The sequence below is a fragment of the Serinus canaria genome, chromosome 20 (genome assembly GCF_022539315.1).
Source record: "Serinus canaria isolate serCan28SL12 chromosome 20, serCan2020, whole genome shotgun sequence".
Lineage (NCBI taxonomy): Eukaryota > Metazoa > Chordata > Aves > Passeriformes > Fringillidae > Serinus > Serinus canaria.
Genome location: NC_066333.1, coordinates 5,697,541 through 5,724,871, shown reverse-complemented (window position 1 = coordinate 5,724,871; position 27,331 = coordinate 5,697,541). Strand labels below are relative to the sequence as shown.

The 27,331-nt window shown below is 52.3% G+C and overlaps 2 protein-coding genes and 1 long non-coding RNA gene across 5 annotated transcripts in view; 1 reads left to right on the top strand and 2 right to left on the bottom strand.

Annotated features, from left to right (window-relative positions):
* Positions 1 to 7,521, bottom strand: part of SRC (SRC proto-oncogene, non-receptor tyrosine kinase) — a 28,259-nt gene extending 20,738 nt beyond the window's left edge. For 2 of the 3 annotated variants that reach the window (XM_050982212.1, XM_050982213.1), the window contains exon 1: positions 7,293 to 7,518. The gene's annotated coding sequence lies outside the window, so the exon portion shown is untranslated. Of the gene's footprint in view, positions 1 to 7,292 lie in introns of all 3 variants that reach the window. The other variant, XM_050982214.1, reaches the window with a different exon arrangement.
* Positions 7,522 to 7,767: 246 nt separating this feature from the next.
* On the top strand, positions 7,768 to 8,911 carry LOC108962454 (uncharacterized). The gene is made up of 3 exons (XR_003945287.1): positions 7,768 to 7,846; positions 8,067 to 8,394; positions 8,783 to 8,911. It is a non-coding gene; the product is annotated as an uncharacterized LOC108962454 (long non-coding RNA).
* A 6,475-nt stretch (positions 8,912 to 15,386) lies between these two features.
* MANBAL (mannosidase beta like) lies at positions 15,387 to 23,687 on the bottom strand. The gene is made up of 4 exons (XM_030233239.2): positions 23,622 to 23,687; positions 22,184 to 22,232; positions 20,308 to 20,502; positions 15,387 to 17,825 (listed from the first exon to the last, which is right to left on the bottom strand). Exons 3-4 carry the CDS (start codon positions 20,455 to 20,457, stop codon positions 17,718 to 17,720), a joined length of 258 nt encoding a protein of 85 aa, XP_030089099.1. The 5' UTR covers positions 20,458 to 20,502; positions 22,184 to 22,232; positions 23,622 to 23,687; the 3' UTR covers positions 15,387 to 17,717.
* Between the last annotated feature and the right edge of the window lie 3,644 nt (positions 23,688 to 27,331).

Sequence of the window (27,331 nt, the reverse complement as noted above, 5' to 3'; positions counted from 1 at the left end):
CTGCTGTTCCCATCCTCCTCCAGGCAAACAACCAGGACAAGGCACTGGCCCCACTGGAGGGGGTGCTGGAGACCTGGTGACATGACCTGGGCCATGGAGGAGGAGGAGGGCTGATTTCTGTTCCTTATTTCTGCAGCGCCTCTCCCTGCACAGGCAGCCTCAGGCTCCAGGAAATGTGGTTTCCTTCTGCTTTCTGGAAGTGAACATCCACCCCGGGGGCTCTCGGGGGATGGCTGTGGCAGCACCCAGCCCACTCCGTGCCCTGCCCAGCTCCTGGGGAAGGGGCAGGTGGCAGCAGGAGCCTGCTGTGACTCACAGGTGTCTCAGATCCGTTCAAAACAGTGGTGCCACCTGTGTCTGCTCTGGCTGCAGGGCTGACACACCCATTCTGACCCGGGCAAGACAGCAGCGCAGGCAGGCGGCAAATCTCCAGGGCAGGGGGAGGAAGGGGGCAAGGAACGCAGGAGGCAGAAAAGCTCCACATCTGAGCAAGTTACAACCACCCCTGGCCACGCTGGCGTCACTGCTAAAACATTTCCACTTTCAGAGAAACCAGCCCATCCAGTCCAGCCAGGCAAGGAGCTCCCAGGACTCCGCTGGCCCTCCAGGACCAGAGCCACAGCCCCATCAGCCCTGCTGAGGGGTCCTGCAGGACTCCCGTGGCAGGAAACCTCCCACAGCCCTCCTGGCATGGAACAGGAACTGAAACGCTCTTGGGGGAAACATGGAAAATGAGGGGAGGGTATGTGGGTATGTGCACCCTTGACACAAACCCATGGAGCTGGGAATTGCCCCTCTCCCAGCTGGAGACTTGGCAGGACACCTGCTGGGGTTCATTGCAATGGGAGGGGATGAAGGACAAGCCAAGCAGAGGCCAAGGCTCTTCTGTCACAGATTTCAAACCCTTCCCACTTTGCAGACCCCTGAACATTTTCAAATAAATAAGCAGGATCCCACTGAGCAAATTTATGCTGACTTTGGGCCATATGCCCAACACAAGCCTCATGCTCTGAGTTACTGTGGGGCCACCAGCCCTAATGTACACATGCTACACGTGGCTGCAGGTCAGGGCTGGATGAGCAGGGTCAGCCTCCAGCAGTGCACACCCAACCCCTTTCACCCCCATGGGCATGGATGGGACTGGGAGCAGGTCCCATATGAGTGATCACAGCATGGACTGTGGCTCTGGCCTTGGAACACCGAGGACATCACTGGCAACAGAGCCTGAGAGATGGCTGTGGTCCCTACAGCCACTCCCATCTGCACCACCAAAACAAAGCATCGCTCAGGATGCGTCAGAGGAAGCAACCAGGGAGGGTCCTGAGGGGCAAAGGGAGATCAGCCAGCCCCAAAAAGCTTTTCCAAACCCAAAAAGCTGTGCTGGATTGCCAGCTGCTCCTGGGGTGAGTGGGATGCTCATGCTAGAGAGGATCCAGCTGGGAGGTGCAGCCCCTGATGGTGCTCACTATCAACAACCTGAGCAGATGAAAAACAAAGAAAAATGCTGAGCTGGTGTCTTTCATCCCTGTCGCTCCTGGAACAGAGCTGGGCTCTGCACACCTCTGGCACTGCTCACTGCAGTCGTGGTGGGGAGCAGAGATGGACTGTGGGTGAGGTGGATGTGACCAGTGACATGTGGACCTTGCACCCTCCCATAGCATCTCTCCAGCCCTCCCTTGTGCTGCTCATCCTACAGGGACAGACTGAAGGGATGCAGGGACAAAGGGATGCAGGGCATCTCCTCTGCTTCCCATCTCCAGTGGCTCACAGCACAGACCCCCTGGACCAAAGCATGGGAGCACCAGAGCTGTGCCCACCCCAAACCACCCAAAGGGCTCAGGTGGGTGTGCAGACACAGGTGCACACCCCCATGCACACCTGCACCTGAGCAGGCAGCCAGGTGGGCAGGCAGCTGCCCTCCTTGCCAGCCCCAGCCACACACACTGTTCCCAGCAGCCTGAGCCTCCCCACCCCACACACTTCTGAGCTCAGCTGCTCCTGGCAATGGAGCATGGAACTCATCCTGGTCACGGTGACTTTGCAGCTACATCTGCACCCTTCCTGATCCCACGTCACCCCCCCCCCGCCTGGTGCAGTAGGCTGCTCACTGGAAGCTCCCTCCTGCTGTCCCAAGGATTCCCAATCCCTTTCCCAGCACAGCAGGGCCCCACCAGCACTTGCCTGATGGGCAGGGGAAGGAAAGGGCCCATCTGAGCAGGGAGTGGCTCCAAGAGCCTTTCTGTGTAGTTTTTTTTGCACATGTCAGCAAGCACATGCTTCAGCCCGGGGACATGGGAAGCCCAGGGAGAGCACTGCCTGACCCCCCTGCTGCTGGCACTGGCTGCAGCTGCAGCTGAGGATGAGGAAGGTGCTTGTGCTTCACAGAGATCAGATTCTGTTTGCCCTGCCTAAGGGGAGGCTCTACCCGTGGTGTCTGCATGGGGTAGGGCAGTGCAGCTGGGGCTGGGAGAAAGGGAAACTGAGGCACACACTCTGTGTAAAACCTCACCAACTCCAATGACAGCTTCTCCTCAGATGTTCCTAGGGAAACTGAGGAATGCAGTGGGAAAGCAAAGTGGACAAGTGAAACCCAGACACAATGCTATGCCTCCAACCCCAAATTACTACAAAAGGGTGCCCTGAGGTGAGATATTTTTAGGATCCATTTAGCACTGACCTGACCCTCTCATGCTGCCCCCAAACTGGTGCATGGCATGGGAGTGGGACACATTGCTCAGGACAGGCTGGACTTGTTAACCTCTCCCATGGTAGAAGGGGCAATACAACAATTTACCCTCACTGAGGCTTTTACCCTCATTGCCCAGGTTTTTGGTGGCCAAGGTTGCCAAGCACAGTCAGGAAGGATGGAAGCAGCTGTACTGAGTGGAAGCTATTTGCATGGTATGCAGTCAGGTTTCCATCCATCCATCCATCCATCCATCCATCCATCCATCCATCCATCCATCCATCCATCCATCCATCCATCAATCCATCCTCAGCACAGGGGGCTCAGAGCCAGCTGAAACCTCACAGTCACAGGAGTGAGACCACAACGGGTCAGGCATGGGCTGGGAAACTCAGGGTCAGCCTGTGAGCTGTGCAGTGCAGGGAAAGAACCACAGCACAGCCCAAGTCACACACGTCCCTGCACCACACGTCCCCTTAGCTGCAGACCCCAAAGCCATCCCAGTGCCCTCCTGGCATGGGGCCCACTGCTGTGAGGTGGGTCAGGCTTGCCATGCACAGGCCCCATTTCTTATTTTTTTACTTTAAACACCCAGGCAGTTCTGTTCTCCACACTACTCCAGACAAGCCCACCAATCCCACATGCCAACCTATGGATATTTCAGATGCTGCATCTCCACTGAGACTCTGTGGAGTCAAGGGGCTTGGGCAGATTTGTTTAAGGGCTGAGTTAAAATCCATGACCAGTCCCACCCTGCCCAGCAGCTGATGCCCCCGGGAGCCTGGCCAGCCCCCAGCCCTTGAAAACCCCTCCCTGCTCCCCAGTGAGAGCAGCCAGCAGATCCATAGCCTGCAGGGAAGTCAGTGCAACACGCAGATTTGCAGGTCCTGGTTCCTGGCCCAGGTTCAAACCACATTTGTTCCTGAAATCTGTTTCAGGGTTTTCTTTGCGAAGCGCGCCTGTGCAGAGCCATGTGCACTGCTTCCCAACACAGCCAGTGCCAAGGTCACTGGGCCAACCTGGCACCGAGCTGGGGGCCTGGGTGCCCCTCCTAAGCACACTCTGGGCAAGTCTGGAACTAGATGATCAGGGGAACTGGAACTAGATGAACTTTAAGATCCCTTACAACCCAAACCATCCCACGATTCTGCCATGTGCTGGGCTATCTCCCACTTTGCTGCCCGTTTAGGCGAAGAGGAACCAAAGGCTTTAAAACAGCCCCGTGACACGGCGTGTTTTCTGCTGATGGGTGGAAACTTCAGCAAGACACTAGCCCTGGGGAGCTGGACTGCACCACCCACAGCTACAGGCAGTCGGGAAGAGCAGCTTGGACTGGAAACAGTGACAATCCACACTCCTGTCCCAGGAACAGCTATGCATGGATGGTTATTTCCATCCAGAGGTCCGAGCTGCTCTCCAGACATGGGGTTCCAGGGCTCCCCTCTGCAGGGAGGTGCAGGGGTGTGCTGCTGTCTGACAAGGCTGTTTCTGATGGGATGCATGCTGGACACATCTCCAGGCGGGCTCTGGGGCGAGATGCGGAAGTGAGCTCAGATGGGAAATTGTTCCAAGAGATAAAGAAACAAGTTGGAAACCGAGCTGCAAAATAGACAGCACAGGAAACAATAGCACTTCAGATAGGCTTTCCAATTTCCCACAGCCGTGCCAGGAGTCCAGTGCTTTGTCCCAGGGATGCTCGTGGGTCCCCCCCCTGCTCAGACATGCTGGGAGGAGGTGCAGGCTGCTTGCTCCCTCCTACCTCTTCTCTTTCAAGATCTTACAGGCATTTGCTGGTTGTTTAAATGAGAGGCTGGGGACCAAGTCCTTCAGGTCTCATTAAGTAAGAGTTTAGCTCTGTGATGATTTCAAAGGCGAGGCAGGATCCTACACCAGGAACAGGGAGAGGCAGATGGGATTTCGAAGGCGTGGGAGCCCCATGGTCCATCCCCTGCTTGCCTCAGTGAGTGCAGTGAAATGATGCTGCTTTGCAGGAGCTGCCCATGCTGCTAAAGGCCATCCCTGTCTCAGGATCACTGATGTCCCCTCCATGCCTCCAAGGCAGAAAAGGACCCTCCTTTGCAGCACAGCCTCCACACTGGTTGATCACCACAGTGCTCTCCTCGTCTCATCCCCTGCTCCCCAGCCAGGGGCTGGGATGGCCCTTTCTGCCTCCCGTGGAACCTCCCTGATTTTCCATCACTCTGGCACAAAGTCATTAAAGGGCAGAGCTATCATTAGGGCATCTCCATCACACAGGGAGCACTGCAAGGCCACTAACGATCGAGACAGGGAACATTGGACTTCCCTTCCCAGCTGCTGTGTAGCCCATAAATAACCCTGTCTTGGGCTGTTTAGGTGAAGCCAGGAGGTGTTTAGAGGAGCCCTTGCCCTGCTGCTCCCAGGTCAAAGCTTGGAAGTGAGAATTGACCCTCGATCTCCTAAGCAAAGCTGTTCCTTCCTGATATATAAGCATTAACTAGCTAATGATTACAGAGACACAAGCCTCGGCTCAGACACTGAGTGCCACGGTTGTGCTCTGGGTGGATCTGGAGCCAGCTGAAGCTGATGGCTTAGCACAGGTAAGTTAGGATCAAACTCTACGGCAAAGATGTCAAGAGCAGCCCAACAATGAAAATGACAGAAAGGATATTGCTTGAAAGTGCAAGATTGCTGATGTCTTTCCCCACATCCCCTTCCTCACACCTTCCTGAGCAGCCCTGTGACTATCTAACCAACACCTGCTGCACAGGGGGCCTGGGCACATGTTGAGCCACTGGGTTCTGAGGGTCATCTCCAAGTCTGGCAGGGACAAAAGGATTCCCACCACTAATGGCTGGATCTTGGGAAGGTTTGTCACGACTCGGTTCTTGCACTGGTCGTGCTGGCAGTGGGTATCTCCTTGGCTGAGAGGAGAGCAACAAAGATCCCCAGCACCTTCTCCTCTGGGAGCACCAGACGGGCAGGAGAAAGAAAAATCAAGTCTTTTGTTACCACCTTCATGCAGTTTCACAGAGCACTGCTGGATATGTGCTGTCCTGTCCCTGTCTCTGCTGCACAGGCACAAGCTCACCTCAGGGAGCCCTGTGCTCTGCACCCCCCACTGTCCCCAGCTCCTAATGCCCCTGTCTTGAGAGACCCCTGGCTGCATGTCACATCATGTCCCTTCCATTGCATCACTTCTGGGGAGCCAGGAGGATGGGCCATGGCACACACAGGGCAGCACAACCCGCTCCCTGCCACCTACAGCCTTTACTGCTGCTCAACATCTCTGGGACCGGGAGCAGGACCACAGTCACTTCCTGGCACCGAGTCCAGGGCTGAGCCCTGGCACACCACAGCAGCCACTGGGGTGAGGAAGGACCAGGGAGGAGTGCACTGTGCAGGGCCAGCAAAACACAGGGAGGTGGAGCAGATCCCCACTCAGTCCAGCAGGTCTCACACCAGGCTGCACAGCTCCCTGACATGATGCCCAACACTAGAGAGGACCATGCCAGGATCGATGCCACAAGATGCCAGCCCCCTGCCACACCTGTCCCCATGCACACAGCCCTGTGTAGTGGCCTCAGCCCTGCAGCTTGCCTCCTGTGTCCATACCGAGTGGCCCCAGGATGCAGCACAGCCTGTCTGGGCAGTGAGCAGGATAAAACCTCATCCTGACCCCAGTGTGGCTCAAGGCAAAGCCCACGATGCTCTTCCATGGCACCGGGGGCTGTGACAGTGGGGACACGCCACTGCCACCACGCGCAGCCACACATGGGGGTTGGATCGCCCAGGCTGCGACAGGGAACTTCCCGACTGGATGAAGTCTTAAATCGGAGAAACCGGGGCTCTGCAGCCCCCCAGCAGCTGAGCCAGCCGGGCACGGCGAGGGGCACGACTTGCCATGTCCCTCAAGGCTGGACACTGGCCCCAGAATCACCGGTGAACAAACACAACAAGGGAAGCGGATCACGAGACATCAAAGCAGGGGGGCGATGAATATTTCATGTCCTGGCCTACATACAGCCTGGCTGTCCCCGCCCTGCGCTCCCGGGGGTCCCCCACAGCCCCTGAGCACAACAAAGGGGAGTTGCAGGCAGGCGGGGCCGCCCCGCCGGACCCCCCGCGTCCCCAGCTCTGCCCCGCCGGGCAGTGACACCCCCAGCCGGACCCACGGCTGACCCACCAGAACACGTGCATCCCGCTGGACCCACAGCCGCCCCACCGACACCCCGCGCAAGACCGCCAGCATCCTTGTGGGGACCCGCAGCCAGGGTATCCCACGCTGCCGGACCCACAGATGCCCCATGGCAGCCTGGGCACGCTCGGCTGGAGCCATCGTCTCCTTGCCGAGCTGCCAGCAACCCCGATCGGACCCACAACCAGCTCGGGCCACCGCGGGCATTCCCCCGCCGACCCGCCGGACTCCTCTGCGGGCATCCCACTGCGGGCATCCCCCCGCCGCCCCGCTGGTCCCCACTGCGGACATCCCCCGCCGGACCCCACGGCAGGACCCTCGACATCCCCCGCCGGATCCACTGCCGGAGCCCGGGCACTCCCCGCCGAAGCCCGCTGCCGGACCGTGGGACCCCCGCCTGCCCCACAGCGGGGCACCCCCGGCACTCACCTCCCGCCTGTCCGCGGAGCGGGGCCGCCCCCGCCGCTCGCCTCCAGCGCTCGGCCCTGGCTTTGTCTCCGCGCCGGGGGCGCGGCCGCCGCCCCCCGCCGCCGCCGCGCTCGGTGCCCGCACCGCCCCGCACCGGGCCGGGCTCAGGGCTGCGCCGCCGGCAGCAGCATCGCGCAGCGCCGCGGCCCCGGCGCGCTGGTGCCTCGCCCGCCCCCGCTCACCCCTTCTGCGGGGCGGGGGGGAAGCACCACGGGGAGGGGAAAAAAAAATTATAAAAAAAAAAAAAAAAAAAAGAGAGTAATATGGCAGCAAACCGGAAACGGAGGATGGGGGAAAAGGCAGCAGCAGCAGCCCCTCCCCTCCCTCCGTGGCTTTTTTTTTTCCAGGGAGAAGGCTCCGGGCAGCCGGGCTCCGCGGGGCGCGCACGGGCCAGGGGCCGCCCCCGCCGCCGGCGCTGCCGGCGCGTCCCGGCCCGCGGCGGGGGAACCGCCTGGTTGCGCCGGGGACACGCGTGGGAGCGGCGGCCGCGGTCCTCAGGGCGCGTCGCCCCGCGGGTGAGGGGCTGGGGGTGCTCCCACCCGAGCCCAGCACTGCTCGTCCCGGGGGGCTGGCTTGGTGTGATACCTGGAAGCCGGAGCTGGTAACACAAAAGTGATTTTCAGGAGGCTGAGACCTCCTGGCTGGGTTGCGGTTCGCTTTATTCAACAGCTCTAACACACGGCGAATTGCAGGGGAAATGCTGTTTTGTCAGGTTCTGTTCCTCCCCATCCCCAGGAGGGACACCTCGCCTTCCCAGAGGACTGCAACCCACGTTCTCCCTTCTGTGAAGTCGGAAGGAGGCAAAACTTCAGATGGAAAAGCAGGCAAAGATAACCCACGTCCTGTTCCTCCCTGGGAACCCGGGGAACTTTGTGGGGCCCTTTGGAGGCAGCGCAGGCACTCAGCGGTGTCTGTGCTCCGCCGGGACATCCATTCCGTTTAGGGGTTAACATCTCCCAGCCCCGCTTGCCCCTGAAGCCGGTGCCGGATCCGAACCAAGGCAGAGTGGAGCTGCGGGTGTTCCAGGGGGCTCAACCCCCAGCTGGCAGCATCACCCCCTCAGGTGTGTGTGTCCCTGAGTTCCGCTCAGGCAGGTGGGCACACGGGAACAGTTCCACCCATGGTTCCCCTTGCTCCTCAGCACCCTCCCCTAGCAGCAGCAGGAGGTGGGAAATGCCCAGCTTTGCCCTGGCACCGGGGTGCACACACGGGCTCCGGGCGCAGCCGGGTGCCCCGATGCCTGCACCCAGCCCGTCGGGGCTGCCCGACCAGCTCAGCGGCGCTGGCAGCCCTCCCACCTCCCCCACTGGCGATCCATTGAAGTGTTCCCTGTCACGTTATCCTCCAGGAAGAAAGGGGGTGAAGCAGTCCACTCCTTAAACCCACATTTAGCTCTTTTATGCGGCACGCTCGGCTGCCGGCCAGCTGCAGTGACCCTTGTATTTCCACAGCCAGCACCACCTCTGCCGTCCCTGCCCACCGCTGCAGCCACTCCGCGGGGGTTTTCCGAAAACCCTCCTTCCTCTGAGCAAGATCTGACATTTCAGAAACAATTTGGGAAGTTAACAACTTTTAAAGAACTATGTGGTGGAGTTTTTCTTTCTGTTTCCCACTCCCCCCCCCCCCCCGCCTTTTGAGTTATTAAAGAAATATTTCCCATGACACTGGCGAAGGCCAGCGAATCCATGAGTCACCAGGAACAGGGAGTCATGCACGCGCCGATCCATCAGCCGTGGCCAGCACATTGTGAGGGGCCCTTCCCTGGGAGGAGCTGGCGCTGATAAGGTCCCTCCAGCCGGGCAGGAGACGCTTTCCCTCTCGGCTCCCTCCCAGGGCCGGGCCAGGCCGGCCGGGCTCCCCGGACACCCGTGGCGTGTGTGGTCTAGGGGGCCAGCCCTGCCTGCTCCGTGCTGGAGCATCCAACCGCAGCCTGGTTTGTTCCGAGGCTTGGGGGTGTTCATTCTTAGCCCACCCCCTCTGCCGTTCGGCTGTGGAGGGGAGGATTCTTCATCCGATGTGGGATGTGGGGCAGTGCCGGGTACTGCTCTGCTCACCCACGGATGTAACACCGGGGAAAGAGGGGGTCACACCAATGCCTGGGCAGCCCCGCACCTTCTCCCTGCTGTGCTGCTCAGGGACACAGGGACACTCCTCTGTCCCTCCCCGTCCCAGGAGCACCCACTGCAGCCCGGAGCTCTGCCGGAGGGGAGAACACCCCGGGGGAGTGGGGACCTGGCTCCAGCCCCGGGTGAGCTGGTGAGGATGACTCAGCCTCTACTGGATCCAGACCCAAATCTAAGATGCAATTATGACTTATAAATATTTGTATTTTGTTTTTCTCTTTTGCAATCAACTTCTTTTCTGCAGGCTGTCCTCCCAATCGGTGTTCCCATCTCTGGTGGTGCCTGCCCATGGCTGGAAGGCAAACACCCACAGCACTGTGCCTTTCAACAGCCAGACCAAGTCCACGACACAGCCTCTTCTTCTTCCTCTAAGATGATGCCAATGTGCAAATCCAAAATTACAAACAGACAGTGTCTAAACCCAGACTCTTATCTTTTGGTCTCAAATGCTGGAATGTGCCCTCACAGGGCTGACATTAAACTAGAAGTGCTGGTGATAGTGCGATTTAGGACCATTTAAGCAACCCAGCTCACCTCAGGACACTCCTGGCTCAGACATGAGGTCTGGAGCCTGACAGCCCCTGGCCACCCACTTCCCTTTGCCTCTTGCCTCTCTCCAAATATTTATCTTTAAGCAGTCTAATGCAAATTGCTGCTTTTTTCACCCAACCAGAGATTTCGGTCTCTTGTCTGAAACTCATTTTCTTGATATGATTCTTCACTTTTAAATAGCACCGATAAAACCCACCCCAGAGAGAGGAAGAGGGTTACAGAAACTGAAAACCAGGGACTTTCAATTTGAACAAAAGTAGCACTGAGTATTTCCAGTGGCTTGGTTATTACAGGACGTCTTGAAGTGATACTTTAAAAAGAAATGAAGACACGCTCAGGTATTTCTGTGTTTTCTTGCTGACCTTTACACGAGTTTCATCAGCAACAAGAAGAATGAGAGTTACTGTGGGCAGATGCTGTCATGCTCATGAGTAAGTAAGTAAGTACGTGGCTCCTTCCCCTCCAGGTGTGCAGATCAAACTGCTCCACAGGGCTCCTGAAATCCTCCTGTGAGGTAAGAGGGTGCTTGGAGGGTCCAGTATTTGATCTGAGCCCTGACCTCCCCAAAGTAACCATGGATTTACAACAAAACATCTATTCATCTCCAGCCAGCTTTCTTTTTAAGCATCCCCTTGGCACGCGTGAATAAGTTTTGTCTATTGGATTCTGTTCCTGAGGCTGCACTTTGTTCACTGCAAATTGCAAATACAGTTGCAGGAATTATTACTATTAATAATATAATGGTTGTGTTTGAGATGCTGGACAGAGAGAGAGAGAGAGGCAGCTGTGGCCCTTGCCCTGAGATTTTATGATCACTGAGCTTTACAGCCCTGCAAATAGTGAGTGTGAGATGGGAAATGATCAGCACCATCAGCCCTGTTAGGGAAGCTGCAGTTTCAAGCTCAGGAGCTGATTTACTAAGGGGGATTGACCAGAATAACCCTGCAGCACGAGCCATTTGGCAATATTTCATGCTAGAAATGCTCATTCTGGCCATTCTCTCCCACACTGAGCATTGGGGCTGCAGGAGCCGAGCAGCAATTGCCAGCATCCTGCAGATTATAGGATAAAAAGGGGCACCTGAGAAGAAATTACCAGGAGGGCTCAGGACCTGTTGTGTCCCTCAGTATGGTGACAATCTGCTATGCAAAAGGGGCCCTTAGCCCCTGCCAGGAAGTGTCATTGCAAAATTCCCTGGGGGAAAGGGCTGCGGGGAAGCCACTGACTCGGTGACATGCAAATATTTAATAAGGAGGCCTGAGTTCAACAGCTGTGGGCTGAAATTATCTGCATGGTCAATAAAGGCACAACATTTCCTGTCAGGGTTCTGACTGATAAAATATGCTTTGATACAATCTGAATTAAGTATCTTGGAATACAGCTCGTTTGGGCAAAAATCTGAGACGTTTTGCTTCTTGCCTCAGCTCAGCATGAAAGCCACACACAAGATGTTGGCATCTCCCAGCATGGAAATTCTGCTTTTTGGCCAGTCTTAGTATCCATAGAAAACAGTGATTCAGAAAAACTCAGGGAAGCTCATGCAGATGAGATTCATAGCCCTGCTTCTGGCTTGGTTTGGTAGCAGAGCAGTAGAGGATGGCTGGTTGGTGCAGAGCTCTGGTAGCCACATCCAGGAGACCCTGCCCCAGGGCTGGGATGTTCCCTCCCTGCCAGCACCCAGCTGCTGGCTGGCCTGCCTGCAGCCTGAGCAGGCAGAGCTGGAGCAGACACGAGGGTGTTTCCCCTTAATCATTCAGCCTTGGTCCTTGGAGCGAGGGATGGGCAAAGGAGGCCACAGTCTGAATCTGAAAAACTTAAACCATGTGATGCTTGGTTTAAAACAAGTCAAGTGAGGGGGGAGTTAGGGATGGGAACTGCTTACAGCTTTTCTCAAAATGTGCTCCTCCTGCCCAGGCCTGACACTGGGGGATATCTGCTTCACCAAAGGAGCCGCCCCAGCATCACAAGGAGCTGCTGCATGGAACCACAGCCATGAGGAGCCTCTCCTGCACACATCCCTGCAACTGCAGCCTGGCCCTTTGGCTAGAGCATTGGGCAAGAGCTGCCCTCAGGGAGGCACAGGGATGTCACCCCACCAGCTCCACACCAGCAGCACAGCTCCAGCAAGGATCCTGCCTGTGCAGCCAGAGCTGAGGCACAAATTACAGCAGGAAACGTCTGGAGCTGATTCCTGGAGCTGCACAAGCAGCTTTGCCTGCAGAGCTCGATGGTGTCTGTTGTACTCTGGACTTTGGCTTGTGGCAAGATGAATTTATAAGCTTGGGATGGCTTTTGCACAAGAGCAGCCAAAGGGAAGGCAGCAGGAAGAAGCCTGGGAGCCAGGGACACCTGGGTTTAGCTTGGGCAAGAGATGAGATGTCTCAGGCCATTGCTGATGCCTTCCATGGCCCCAGTCCATGCACTGGGACTGGCTGAACTTGACACAGGGGTGGCAGCTCAGAGGCTGGGACAGCCTCTGGCAAGAGCCATGGAGCTGTCCCTAGTGCAGGTTTCACACAAAAGGAATGCTGTGCAAACAGGACTTCAGCAGAGCATGATGCTAAAGACACAGCTCCTTGCCTGGAGCTGGAGATAGGGAGAAGTGAGAGCCCTCCTACCCACAGCTCCCCCATTTGGGAGCTGAGCTCCTTTCACACAAGAAACATTAGCCAGGCAACAGGGCTTTAAAATGTGACCCAAAGCAGGTTTACCTTGTAGCCAGCAGCCAGATAGGCTGGACTGAAACCATGGAGCAGCCCATCAGCCTCTGTGCTCCAACCCCCTGCTCTGCATCACTGAGTCCTCACCTGGACTGTGTTTTCCCAGGAATGGCAAGCAGAGTGCAAGGGGCATCAAAGCCACACTGGGGCCTGCAGGCAGTAAATGAAACCAGGGAAGCTGGGAGGAGGGAAGTGGGCACTGCAAGAGGTTTGGGATTGCACAAGGCACATCTTGTGTGTGCTGGTGAGGAGCAGGATCTGAGGGGTGGTGTGGGGCACACGCAGCACCACAGCACTCACTCCTCACCAGCTCAGAAGTGTGGTGTGGGATGGGTTTGGCTCCTCATGGCTTCGAGGGATGATGTGCTTGGCACAGCTCTCCAGGGGTACCCAGGGCTCCCAAGGCAGGGAGAATTCCTTCCCTGGCTCTTACATCTGCTAGCTGAAAAAATAATTGTCAAAATTTACAAAGGGACACCTTCCTCCATCCTGGGTGCTCCTGCACCTGCTCCTTCTTTGTATCAGTCCTTGATAACAGGAGGTAATGCTCACTATCACTGGCAGGTAAAATGTGTCTGCAAGGACAGAACTACTGCACTGGACCTGAGTTTACAGGCTGGAAGCAGCAAGAGGAGTGATTTATGGTGACAGAAAAGCCACAAATTGGGAAGAAGCACCATGAAATGGGAAAATCAGCTGAATTTCAAGGGAGAGGCAGGAAGCCGATTTCATTGCCCTGCAATTGCCAGCTCCAAGCAAGAGACACTTGGAGCAGCTACTGCACAGTGGCCTGGGTACCAAAAGCCAGAAAACACCCCCACAAACCACCACTCAAAAGGCACAAAGTGCCAGAGAAGAGCTGGACCTTGGACCTGCAGTGACTGTCAGCTGGAGGAGAAATGCAAACACTGATTACAGCCCACATCTGTGGCCAGGGAGAAAGGGAATGCTTCCCAAACAAATCATCCCCCATGGCTGCATGAGGAAGAGGAGGGTCAGATCCCTTCCCAGTGCCAAGGCCAGCAATCAGGCTAATCATCAAACACACAGTAATGCTCTGTACTCCAGCACTCTCCATTCATCATCCCATTTCCTCACTGCAGTCAGTCTCTGATGCCTCATGAGATTAACAAACAAACAACTAAATCAATACAGTCATCTCAATCCCTGCAGGCCACAGGCTGTGAACAACACAACTTCTGCCTGAAAGAAGTATCAGTGTGGAAGAGATGCTTCCAGGAGAGAAGTCCAGCACCCCAAAAATTAACACACATACACACACAGGGGAATGGTAGAGCAGTGGTCTGGCAAAGAGATACAGAGCAGGTCCTCCCTTCCTACAACCTCCTTATGGTCTCCTCAAGCATTGCCAGATAGCCTGACCCTCCCTAAACCCAGGCACTGAAGGAGTATTTTCATTCTTTGTGACAGGCTGGGGGATAATCTGAGTTTATTGACTCCCAAGGGGGCTGCTCTGCAAACATCAGTGTCTGAGGGCCTGGGGCTCTCCAGCCCTGTCAGCAGGGAACCCCAGCAGAATCTCTGCTGAGAGAGGAGTGTGTATGAGAATGAAAGTAAATTAGGTCTGAACAAGATTAACAGGGATTTAATTGAACTATGTGAACTGGAACTCCAGTCACGAGCTACTTATTAGTCTGTCTCAGGGATTGTGCTGCTGGCTCTGGGGGAGCACAAGGATGCATTGTGAGCCTGGGACAGCTCCAGGGGACAGCCATGGCCACAGCTCTGCAGAGGAGCCTGGCCAGAGAGGCAGAGCTGCTTGAATGTGATCAGAATCAGGGGAAAGAACTCCCAAATCCCAGCCACCTTTCTTCAGAGCTGAGGCATGTCCTGCTGAGGGACAGTGTAGTGACACACACTAGCAGAGGAACTCCAGCCCTCAGCCAGCTCCTGGCTTTGGGTGGCAGAGCAAGGTGTGGCTGCAGAGGTGCTGGCAACTGGCAGGTACCTGGAGACAGACCTTTGAAAACCTCCCCTTCAATAAAATTGACTTAATGAGGTCTTCAGCTCCCTTTGGGATGTTAATTACAAAACAGCCTGGAGAAAAGTGCTTGGGAATTAAAGGAGTCGCCACACTGGTCCCTCTCTGCTTTGGTGTTCTGGTGAGAGAACCAGCAGGCACTTGCCAGAGCTTGGCTACCAACAGCCAACACACACTTGCCAGAGCTTGGCTACCACATTGGTCTCACTGCAGCCAAGAATAGCCACCAGACAGCCCCATGCTCCAACCATGCAAACCTGGGCTCCTGAAAATCCCTTTTCCCAGCCTGCAGAATGCCCATCCAATCCCCTGCTTGCACTGTTAACAACTGATGCCTTTATGGGGGCTACCTTCAAGGGGACTCTTAGAGCCAAAAACCTCTCATGGGGGGCAGATTGATTCAGTCACTGGCTGGTTTTCTCTCTCCTTCCAGTAAGGTGAAGCAGTGTTAGGAAATAGTTTGCTACTTCCTAGTCAAACCCAGATACAGATGCACACATGCCTGACAGTATTAACTAACCAATTTCCCAAAGATTAAAGGATCTGAGAGGATTTCCCTAATAGATAATTTTAATGAATAGGTTATTTATGTCCCTGTGTTCCTATAGTCTGGGAGTTCTGGCAGCTTTCACAGTCAATGTGAGGGAACAGACAGCACAACTTTAAACACAGATTTCTTTAATAACAAAGTCTCTGATGGCATTTATCACACATTTCAGGATAAACTAAAATACATGGGTTATTGGTAATCTCTACATACTCTAAGTTCAGCAAACAAGAGCATTCAAATCGGTATAAAGCTGTCAGGAACAGACTGGGGAATTTATCTTCATCCCTCTTCCCCTCAACAAAACCCAACCCCAACATCCATGATTTCTACTGAGCAATGAGTGAGCCAGCCTGCAAACAGCTGGATGTGGACATTGATGTAGCAGCTGCTATTTCAGGTAACAGCCACACAGTGCCCACTGCTAACTGGTTCTGAGCTGCAGAAGTGACTCTGTATTTTGGATAACGTGTGTCCTGTGATTCCATTAAAGCACTAAGCCCCTGCTCCAGGTAACCTGCAGAAAGCTGGAATTTACATCAAACCATTCTCATGGATAAAAATGGAGAGAGTGATCTGCAGTACCTATTCAGGGCTTTTCTTTGCCCTGCAGATCAGAGACAGAGCACAGGTCCATCATGGAAACTCATGGCACAACACTGTTCTTTGTTATCTGCGTGGGAACTTTTTGTAATATTTCTTTGTACTGAGAACTTAAAGCAACTTTAGAGTGCTTGTGTCTCCTATGCTTTGTTCTGTCCTCCTGGTACTGCCTTCATGTAGCTCAAAAAAAAAAAAAAATTAAAAAAACAGAATTTAAAGCAGAACTCCAAGCTGGATTTTAAGAAGTGCAACTTGGTGCCAGCATTCTGGCTAAGAGCATCAGAAAGCCTGGAGCAGGGAAGGCAGAGCCACCCTGGTTCTGGGATCCACCTGTCACCCCCACCTACAGCAAGAGTGAGCAGAGGACGTGGCTGGTCTCAGCACTGAGGGTTTCTGTCAATGTGCTGCTCACCTGCTGGTAAAGAACACACACCTGGGCTTACCAGGCATCTGTGACTCGAGGATGGGAGTCTGTGTATGCAAAGAGGATCACAGACTTGCAGCCCTGCCAGGGAGAACCCTTCCTTCAAAGCTGCTCTGAACCCTGGGTGCGCCTCAGAGAGCAGGTTCTCCTCCCATTGACTCACTCCTGATCAAACAAACCAAGATGTGAGCTGGCATCAGGAAGCCTGAGCTGCTCCACAGAGACTCCGTGGCTACGTCACCACCTATCTCCTTCCAGTCCTGTCTAGCCATATTTAAATCCAGGATTGTCCCTGGGCCTGGAGAGCCAGAGCCTGAAGGAATGCAGGGTCTGTGTCTCCTGCCATGCAGTCATGGCACACAGCTGGCCTGCCACCCCTTGGATCTTAAAATACCTCATCTCCTCAGGCTGAGAAGGTGTTCACCCTCAGGAGGAATTCAGCCAGAGGAGATGGAGCAGACTGTGGCAGGGAAGGCTGGGAGGGCATTTGCAAGGGCAATGATCCCCAGCTGTGCTGAAAGAGGGCCATGGTCAGGGCTCAGCCAGCTGGCAGAGGGTTATCCACGGCACAGGGAGGCAGTGCAGGCTGATACACCACCAGTGCACCAGGCTCCCACTGCAGCAGCTCTTCTCCAGCACACACTGCCTGGTCTTCCCAAGGTTCCAAGAACAACTCCCCTAACATGGGCATTAAATTCTGCACCTTCCAGAGTCAAATTGTTTCCTGATTCTTGTAGTCATTGCAATCCCAAAACAGCCTCAGTTCCCTGAAATGTGCCTGCTTTCAAAGGTGGGAATGGAAAGGAAGAGTACATGGGTGGGGAAACAGCGACGCTGGGGAAATGAAAGCTTTCATCTCCTGCAGTCTGGAATCTGGAGAGTTATTACCTAAAGAATTAAAGAATATGACAAAGGTATTATGATTAAGCCATAAAATGCAGCTATGTATTTCAGACTAGATGACAACAGAGATGAATACAAAGCTGTGTAGTGTGGCATTCTTGATCCATTTGATCCCTCTGCCTTCAAAAAACACAACACAAACCGGTATCCAAAGCAGCAAACTCATGCTCCACTTTCCACAGGGACTTCACTACAAATCCCAGTCAGCAGGAAGGAGTCAGGCCAACAGCCCTCTCTACCCACCAGAACTGGAAGAAGTCACTTTAATGGTGACTGACACATTAATCAAGTCAGATGAAGTCCTGGATACGTGAAGTTCTCTTTGCTTGTAAGAAATCCATGGCAGAACCCCAACCCTTCCACTCTTCTAAGATTCTTCTCCCTTGCCCCTGAAAAGTATAAGATGGCAATGCCAGAAAACCATTAAGAGAGTTAGTTGCCTTTGATGCTGTCTCTGAGGAAGCACAATTATAGGTGGTTGTTTGGTCTTGGGAGGCTCATCAGTCACACCTCTATCGTTTCTTTTTGGTTTCCTTCTTAGGTTTCTTGCTTATCTGTGGAGCAGTTGCCTTTGGCTTCTTCACTGGCTCTGAATTCTTAGGCTCAAAACTGTCAGAGTCCTACAAGAATCAATTAGGAAACAGTCAGTAACCATTTTTTTACCATTTGCTAACAGGTTGCTTTGGGGATTCAAGTATAAACCAGAGGAAACAGGTGCTGGGTATCTCTGTTGGAAGACACTGATGTCAAACTGACGCCACATTTAATGAGACTCAAGCAGCATCATCTCTGCTCCTTCTGCACGTGCTTTTTGATGAGTGTGAGTCTCTGCACAGAAACAGCTTGTTACCAGAGATGCCACTAAAAGCTTAAATATCTAAAACAGGCTTTGGAGAAGAAAAACTTTGAAGGCAAGAAGAAAATCAACACTAAATGAAAACTATTTGAATTAGGAAAAGATAACATATTATCACCAGGATACAAGGAAACAGTCAGCAGGCATTTCTGCCAAACATTAATCACTATCATGTGCAAGACAAAAAAATATTCCCCAAAGCAGCAGTAAGGATATAAAGTTCAGAGCCTCTAAAATCCGAGTTGGGAATTGCAGGCAAAGCTTCTTCACCTGGACTAACAAAATACTGAGAAGTGATGCTTGTTTCCTTCAGAGAAGATGAGAGATAATATTGCAGGCATGAGAAATAAAACCTAGTTATCTTGTGAAAACACAAGGGAACAGCGCCAGTCTCCTCTGAGAAAGCACACACATGCAGATTGCCTCCTTTCATTAAATGCCTTTGAGTATAAATATTGCTTTAGCATCTTGGGTTCTCTCAGCCTGAGTGTGCCAACTGGAAAAGGACACACAAAAAATGGCTGAGCAAGACGTGCGAGTTCCAAGCTTCCCAGCCAGAACTCCAGACAATGGAGGGGGAGGCAGCATCTGACAGTGTCCTTTTAATCAAAGAGCTGGGTTCAAAGTCTCTCAAGTTACTGGGCTATTACAGCTCACATCTGTGTGGCTTTCCAAGGAAGGAGACTTGGCTGGCTTTCCAAAGCTGTGATCAGTGCACAGGGAGCTGGTTGTTACTCAGGGATGCAGAATGCTGCTGCCATAACGTGAACACTGCTGCCTTCTAATGTCCAAACTTCAAAGTCTGAGGCTCCAAGACAGCAAGTTCCCCAATATCCTACCCAGACTCAAGCATCATTCTCAGGATCTGGAGGGGCAGTCTATGGTGTTTATGGTCTTGTAAACAAGTCATATGGACAGCACATCAAAAGGACAGTTTATATATGGAGAAAATAAAAACTGGAGGATGCAAACATCAAGGCATACTACAGATGTAAGCAGTAAAAGGTCCTGGAGCCTTATCATTTTAATTGGAGGCTGGTCTCCAGTTTCCTACTCCAGACCAAAGCTCTCACTCTTTCCAACTTTCAAGAATGGGGTTACCTGGTATTTCTCAAAAATTTACTGGGGAAATGATGGACTCTGACAGACAGGTGCTGGTGGCTGCAGAGTAACAGTGCAAAGGTTGGACTCAATGATCTTGAAGGTCTTTTCCAACCTAAATGATTCTAAGACTTGCAATGCCACTGCCTGTTCATCCCCCTGCTGGGAGCTGCAGCTCCTGTGGCAGGACAAGCAGGAGGGGGCATGACCCATGGCAGGACAGCATCACAAACCAGCAGTTAAAGGTGGAAAAATTGGGTCATGAACTTTATCCTTCCCTCTGTGCCTCATCCTGAGGCATTCCCTTCCCCCAAGAGGCTGAAAATTTCCAGGCTTCCTCTGCACAGGAGGGAGCAAACATGGAAATAAAGAGTCTGAAAACAAAACTCCCCATGCTGAGTTGTTACTGAAAATATACCATCAACATCTGTATCAAAGCACCAAACCTGCAGCCTGATCACCTTGCAGCACTGAAATACCTGTCCCCAGCACCAAAGACATTTTTCTCTTTAATGAAAAAAACCAGGCAGATGCAGAACATCCCTCAGTCCAGAGGAACAGCTCACCTCAACTTCAACTTCACCTCAACCTTTCCCTTTCAACTTCTCCTGTGCCAGCTGCATCAAAGGACCCTTGGGCCCTGGATGGGATGTCAGTCCTGAAAACTGCTTTCCTCACCTTTAGGATATACTAGAAATTTCACCTGCACCTTGCTTCCAAAAATCACACACAAACTCAAGGCCAGAGTCATTTCCTGAAGGCAGGTCCTGCCAGGGGATGTCCTGCCTGGCAATTAATGAAGGAAATCAGCAGCAGGATGACAACAATATGGGCTGGGACAAAGCCTTGTCTTGCAGCCAGGAAGTGCACATGCATTTAGCACCTTGTCAGTGCTTCAGGTCGCTTTCTTCACTGATATTAAGAGAGATCCTAGCTCAGATATTTGTTCCTGACTTTCCTACCTGGTGGTAAATCACAAGACAGAAGCTAGAGGTGGGAAAGCCAGAGGGAAGGAAGGAGACTGAACAATGAAACTGTCACCAATGCCAGGGGCAGCTGTATCTCCATGAGCCACTCAACATTCCCTCCCATCCTGTTTTCCCTGACTCTGCCCATTTATGTCAATATTAAAGAGCACTACTCACTGCCTTGTGGGACTTGGACACGGGCAGGATGATGGCAAGCACACAGATCAGCTGGAAAATGGCTCCAAAGAAGAGTCCATAGCGTAGCACGTTCTCCATGAACGTGGGCTCAGGGATCTCAGGGGGGGAGAAATCCAACTCTGCAGCCATTGTCAGTGCACCCTTCTCTTCTACTGCTCTCAAGAAGAGTGGTTACTGCAAGGGGGAAAATACAGAGCAATTTTTTGAATCATCCTTTCTGGCCTTCACTTTCTGTTATCCAAAAATCACAGACTTCCTCATGGAGTTTTGAAGATACTCTTGATCTACTGCAGCAGTAACAAAAATGAAAGCTGTGTTTAATTTGGGTGTTTGTCACCTGCCTACAAAAATAGCACTCAACTCCTGGTATTAGGCCATTTGTGGGTGAGGAGCAGACAAAATATGAACCATGTTCATGAAACAATAAGGGAAAAGCTTAATAAGCAAGAATAAATTTCTTCCTGAAGTTGATCACACATGCAAGGTGATCACAACTTATTTTTGATTATATTGTCTCTGTGGTCACAGCCTTGTTGTTTTAGATGCTGTACAAACCCAGCTACTTAAACCTCACAGAAGCAGAGCTGTTGAAGGCAGAGGAACAAGTTATGTGTAGAAATGTAAGTGTGGCTTTAGTGGCTGGTTACACTAAGCCCCATACAACTTAAAACAGTCTCCCAGGTAGTTTGTGGCAGAGTTAAATATTGATCTCCTGGGTCCCAAGCTTCTCAGACATGAGACCATCCTTCCTCCCTGCCTTTATCTTTTGCTAATGGAGTTGTCAATTTGTCCTATGAATGAGTAATGGCTTTTTACAACGAGGGAGAACTCTCCTGCCAGAACTGCTAGAGTAAGCCTCAGGAAGTCCCCAAAGGGAAATCCAATTAGTCTGAGATGCCATCACACTCAGCTGTGATTAGTGCCCCACTCGGTTTTCCTGACCTGGATGATCCCAGTGTGCATTCCCTGGATCAGCACTGCTCACTGAGAGCCACAATTCTCTGTACCACTAAAGCTGGGTGTGACTGAGTTTGTGTGCTGAGTTTAACCCCTAGGAATTATCTCCAAAGCAGGAGGTATCTCTGCATTTCTCAGGCTGGGAGGAGGTTGTTGCAATCTGCAGATGTGACCCAGTCCAGAAGGATGGTAAACGTGGCAAATTCCAGCAAAGTAATAATTGATACATTTGAGAATCAACTCAATATCACTGCACAAGAGGCAACTATCACTTGGTGACACACTAAAGGGAGGGGTAAATAAACGCCAAAAAATAATTATTTTATTTTCATTCAGCCAAAATACAGAAAGTTATTTTGAATTTTAAGACAGGAGAACATTTCCAACTGCACAGGCTGCCAGCCACTGGAATAGAGAGACTGGAATCCCTGCTACTGGTGATTCAGAAGAGCAGATCAGATAAGCACTGGCCTGGGATGGGTGTGGGTATATACAATCCTGCCTTTACACCAGGAGATAAGAATAGGTGACCTCTCGAGGTTGTGTCGAGGTCTGTACTTCAGTGAAAGAAAATGTTTTAAAATTTGGTTGAATCTCAGTCAGCAAGGGCTGCATGGGACCTGCAGATGAAGTCAGGACACACACTGACCCACGCAGGCTCAGCCAGTCCCAAAGGCTGCTCAGTGAACAAAGCCTGCATGCATGTGGCTCATCCCAATTGCTTTTGCCTTTTAAATCATCTCTCCCAGCCTACTAAGGCAGCAGTTCCTAAGCAAGACACAGAATCACCTCTGAGTTGCATTTATCTCATCTGGATATCTTTTGAAAACATCATTGATGCCTGCCCTTGGCCCCTGTCCTCAAACACAGCAGGGAGGGAAGTTCCTTCATTCCTCACCTGGAGTCTTCTCAGGACAAACTCCAGCTGATAGCCCCAATTCACACACCTGAAACACAACACACAGAGATAAACAGGAAAAGGAAACACATACAAGGAAAACAAAAAATCTCCGTCCTCATCTTCTACAACTCTCCCCTCCTTTCCCCTTTTCTAGCTCACCTCCCCTGAGGGCATTAGTAGTTCTCTAACAAATCCAGGTGCCATGGCCAGCACCAAGAGCTCTCCTGCAGGCTGGCAGCAGCTGCCACCCCCATTTGAAGCAGTATCCCATGAAACATGGCCAGAAAAAACCTGGCATCATGCTCCAACTAATTACAGCAGTGTCCTTGCTTGCTCAGGCAACCCACACTTGGACCACTGATTTTCCTGCCATCACTGGAGCTCAACTCTGAGCAAAACTCCTCAGTTTAAAAAAACTCCAGTGCTTCACACAATGCCCAAAGCCTCTGCCTTGCACCTAAACCAACAGGTCTCTGGATGATGGAGCCTTCCTCCCTGTTGCCAAGAAGCTCAGTTTCACCACTTATTCCTCAGATAACGTCTCTTCTTCTCCACAGGCTGTCAGCTGCCTTTCTCCTCAGACCACCTCACCACGGCCACACTTAAAGCAGCTTTTCCTAAATTGCATTTGATGATCAATACTCCTCTGTCAGACCCTGAGAGGGAGCTGCCCTTGTCCCCTCCAGTTTACTCCCAAGGTTTGATACCAGTGAGTGAGCTGGAGGAGTGGGCAGATCCCTGCTCTCCCCAGAGCCAGCCAGGGCTCCTTGGGGCTGCAGCTCCTGCTGTGCTCAGGTTCAGCACCCAAGAGCATGTGGCTGTTCCCCACGGCTCAGGACCAGCCCCTGTGATAAATATCCAACATATCTCCAGGGTCAGGGACTTGCACCAGCCAGGAGAGACTCAAACCTTTCTTCTTGCTGCATTGTGTTTCGCAGCTGATGTCTTCACCTGGCACTACATAAACAACTGGCAGAGGACAAAGCCACGGGAACAGCTCAAGTAATATGTATTAGCTTCTTCTTGGGGTGGAAATAAAATATAATTAAGGACTCCATCAAAGGAGGAGGTAAAAAAAGCTCAAACTGGAATTTTTAAATGGCTCAGGAGGTGTCGGGATGGAGCCTGGGCAATTTCTACCGGCTGTTCCTGCCCGCACCGCTGGATCCATGGCCGAGGAGCCCGGCTTGGGACAAGGGGCCGGGGGCTGGCAGCTGTGGCGGAGCAGCCGTGCAGCCCCCGGGAGGGGACACCGCTGTCCCCATCCCTCCATCCCTCCATCCATCCCTGCCGGGCCAGCCCCGCGGTGCCGCCCAGTCTCGGCAGGACCAGCGAGCCCCCCCCGGCTCTGCACTCGCCCCCGGGGCGATGCTGAAGCCACCGCTGCCTCTGGCCAGCGCCCCGTGCCCGCAGCACCCCGCACGGCCCCGCTCACCGCCCGCTCCGCTCCGCTCCGCTCCCCGGCCCGCGCCGCCCCGGAACGGCTTCCCGGCCGCTGGAAGCGCTTCCGGGCCCGGCCCGGCACCGCCTCGGCAACCGACCGTGACAAACATCCCGGCAACCATCCATGACAACCGTCCCGGCAACTGTCCCGGCAACCATCCCGGCAACCATCCCGGCAACCATCCCAGCAACCATCCCGGCAACCATCCCAGCAACCATCCCGGCAACCATCCCAGCAACCATCTCAGCAACTGCCCAGGCAACCGCCCCTGGCAACCATCCCAGCAACCATCCCTAGCAACCACCCTGGCAACCACCCTGGCAACCACCCCTGGTGACCATCCGAGCAACCGCCCTAGAAACCATCCCTGGCAACTGTGCCTAGCAACTATCCCAGCAACCATCCCTAGCAATGGCTCCTAGCAACCGTCCATAGCAACCACCCCTGTTAACAGCCCCTAGCAACAGCCCCTAGCAACCACCCCAACAGCCGCCCTCTGCGACCACCCCACACCCCCTGTGCTGCGTTCCTAGGGGCAGCCAAAGGGTGGTCAGGGGCACCAGGGCCAGTGGGAGTCTGGGGGCTCCAGTGCCATGTTCCTCCAACCCCCCTGAGGCCAATCAGCCCCATGGTGTGTGGGCCCCAGCCCAGCTGTGGGAGCCTGTGGGTGCCCAGCCCCTGGTGGGTCACACAATCCCTGAATCAGTGAGGTTGGAAAGGATCCCTGAGGTCACCAATCTGACCTATGACCCAACACCACCTCGTCAACCAGACCAGGACACTGAGTGCCATGTCCACTCTTTCCTAAACACCTCCAGGACAGTGACTCCACCATCTCCCTGGGCAGCCCATTCCATGTCTAATCACCCTTTGTGGGAAGAAATTCCTCCTAATGTCCAAGCTAAACCTCCCCTGGTGTAGCTTGAGGCCGTGTCCTCTCATCCTGGCTGGGTGCCCTGGCAGAAGAACCCCAGGCCTAACATACTCACCCCCTAAATCCCTTTGAGGTTTTTAATCCCACTACCAATTATGGGGCCTTTCTGTCCTGGTGGGTTTCTCTTTATCCACAAGGTTTTCATCTGCTCCCTTGACATACACTGGCAGCAGCAATTAAGATGTGCTTCTGGCTTTGCTGTTGACAGGGACTTTATTTTTAATGTCCTGTCCAGTTTCCAGCTCTGAACTGGAGATGGCTCCATAAGATGAGATACAAAGGGGGAAATGCCTTGGGCTCTGTTTTTCTCATTTATGGTATTTAAGGAATCTGATTTGTTTTTCCCTTTCTGTAACCCTAAACTATCAGAAGTGCCAAGTTGGTTTATCTGTAGAGCTTTATTACCAGAGAACCAAAATACTTTGGGGGAAACCTAATCAGTTACTAATCTACTGAGGAAGCAAGGTATGGCATTTGTAATAAAAGGATTTTCTAGGCTGTTGCCAAGCATTTGAATTAAGTGGATATTAATGATAACAATTTCAAAGATTTTTAGCAATTGGATTAGATAACCCTTCATGTTTTTTAGTGCAGAAGACATTACAGACAACTGGAGAACACTGCTGAGTGAATGGCAGAAGCCAGAGACATTTATACACAGAAACTTTTCTGGCATGATAATCCTAAGAAAAAATTACTCTTAAATGGAGCTTCTCCTGCCCCTGGGGAGTGACTAAGGGATAATGCCAGAGCTCAGGAAAGCAGTAAATTCTGCCCTTTCACCTTCTTTCCTCTCAAACTCTAAATGTTTGGGATGAAAAAAAAAAACACTGAGAAGAAAGAAATAATTATTGAAAATGTCAGGAGGGATCTTATCAGAATGGATTAACAGACAGATTAAATTCTTCCCAGTATTACCAGTACACTGAATGTGCTGGTGCTGCTGCCCACACACCTTCTCACAGATGGAGTTTGCAGGCAAAGGGCAAAAGACCCTTGTTACTGTATATTTTATTCTTTTTCTTCTCTCCCCAACAGAAAGGGCACTACTCACTCCAAGCAGAATTAGGCAGGTGGAATGTGCAGTTTTTAGGCAGCTCCTGCCCCTTCTCTCCCCCTCTACTTCACCCCAAACCCTCCAGTCCAGGAGTGCCCCAGCCTGGGAGCCACAAGCAGGTGGTGCCATCAGCCCACTGTGGCTCCCCACCTTCCCCAGCACCTGACTGGGAAATGACAAAAAAGGGAAGCTACTTATTAAAAAAAGGGCAGATTTTCCCAAAGCCAAATGGGTTTCAAAGCTAAAATTAATTAAACAAGTGGACATGGCAATTTTGTCAGCACTCTGTTCTAAGCAGGGGCAATGCTCAGGCAAGAAGTCTTTCTCCAGATCCAAGGAATCCTTGGGGTTTTTTTTGTCCTTTCTACTTTTCTTTTTTGTGGTATTTCCTGCTTGTCTTTGCTGTGAGGCCTCTTTATTACCACTCACTGTACATGATCCTTGTGCTCCAAGGTCTTGTCATCCTCAGGTTGCACATTTGTATTCAGCCAGGAAAAAAATTACAACTGCTGTCATTTCTCATCCCTTTCTGGAAACACAGCCTTCCTCATTCCCTCTCCACAAACCACATTTTGCCTTCTTGATGCCAGTACCATCTCACTCATTCAGTTTTTTATCAGAGGCTTTTCAAAGGATTGAAGGTGCCTCTCTCTTCACTGATTCTTGCTGTAATGTGCTGTGTAACCTTCTAGCCAAGGCTCCTTTCCAAACTAAAATGAGAGTGGTAAGACCAAAAATGAGCTCCTTAATTACTGACATTCACTGCTGGCATCTCAGCTCTGTCTGCCACGGCTGGAGGAGGAGGGAGATGGAATTTAGAGAGCCAGAAATTCAGGAATCAGTAACTCTCAAGCCTCCAGCTGAGTGTAATGTGCTGAAACTCCTGGCAGTTCATTTGGGTGATGCTGAAATGCTCCAGAGCTCTGCTAGGAAATAAACAGAGGCAGACAGGTATCTACAGGCTCTATAAATGGATCCCACCTGCAGAGCCCATCGTGCCTCCTGACAGATGCACATCTCCCAGGCTGCTGCCACTTGCAGTTGTACAGGCTCAGGGACAGCTCATGCCTGAAGATCAAGCAGGATTTTCAAGCAGGCTTTGAACACCATGAGACAGTCCTTCTAACAGCCCTTCTTGCACGTTTTGAATTTCTGATTTATTTTGTCTGTTTTTAATCTGATCCCCTGTTTCAGACTCATTCTCAGAGTGCAAACAGTGCTCTCACCCACAGCGTCTCCTTCCTTGAGATTATTTTGATAAATGTTTGTATTCGGCTTCCTACCAATTTGAATTCCTCCAGGAAAAATTCTCCTCAGGAACTCTCTTGATGTTCAAAGGGTTGAGTCTGGAGGATCTGAAGATCCAAGTCTCAACACTTTATCCTTCCAAGAAGAAGAAACCAAGTCTTGTATAATTTTCTAATGGCAAGTCTCACCACACCCACTGGGTTGGAGTTTTGGGGTTTTTGTTTTCCTCCTTAGAAGGAACTGGTATCACGGGCTAAATCTTGTCTTTCTCATCTCATTTTAATTTGCTTGCCTTCCACAGAAATGCAGGATTTTTACAAAGGACTTAGAAATGAAAGTTACTGTGAACACAGCAGTAATGAATGCCTCAATTAAATGATTATGAATTTATTATAATGTGCCTGAGTTCTGCCACTTGGGATAAGACACTTAAACCAAAATGGGTTCCATCCCACCTCTATG

Excerpts from the sequence above, each read along its gene's own strand:
- MANBAL (XM_030233239.2), bottom strand. The coding sequence starts at position 20,457 with ATGGCTGCAGAGTTGGATTTCTCCCCCCCTGAGATCCCTGAGCCCACG. Across the intron at positions 17,826-20,307 it reads TGTCCAAGTCCCACAAGGCA|GACTCTGACAGTTTTGAGCC; the intron begins GTGAGTAGTGCT and ends TGATTCTTGTAG.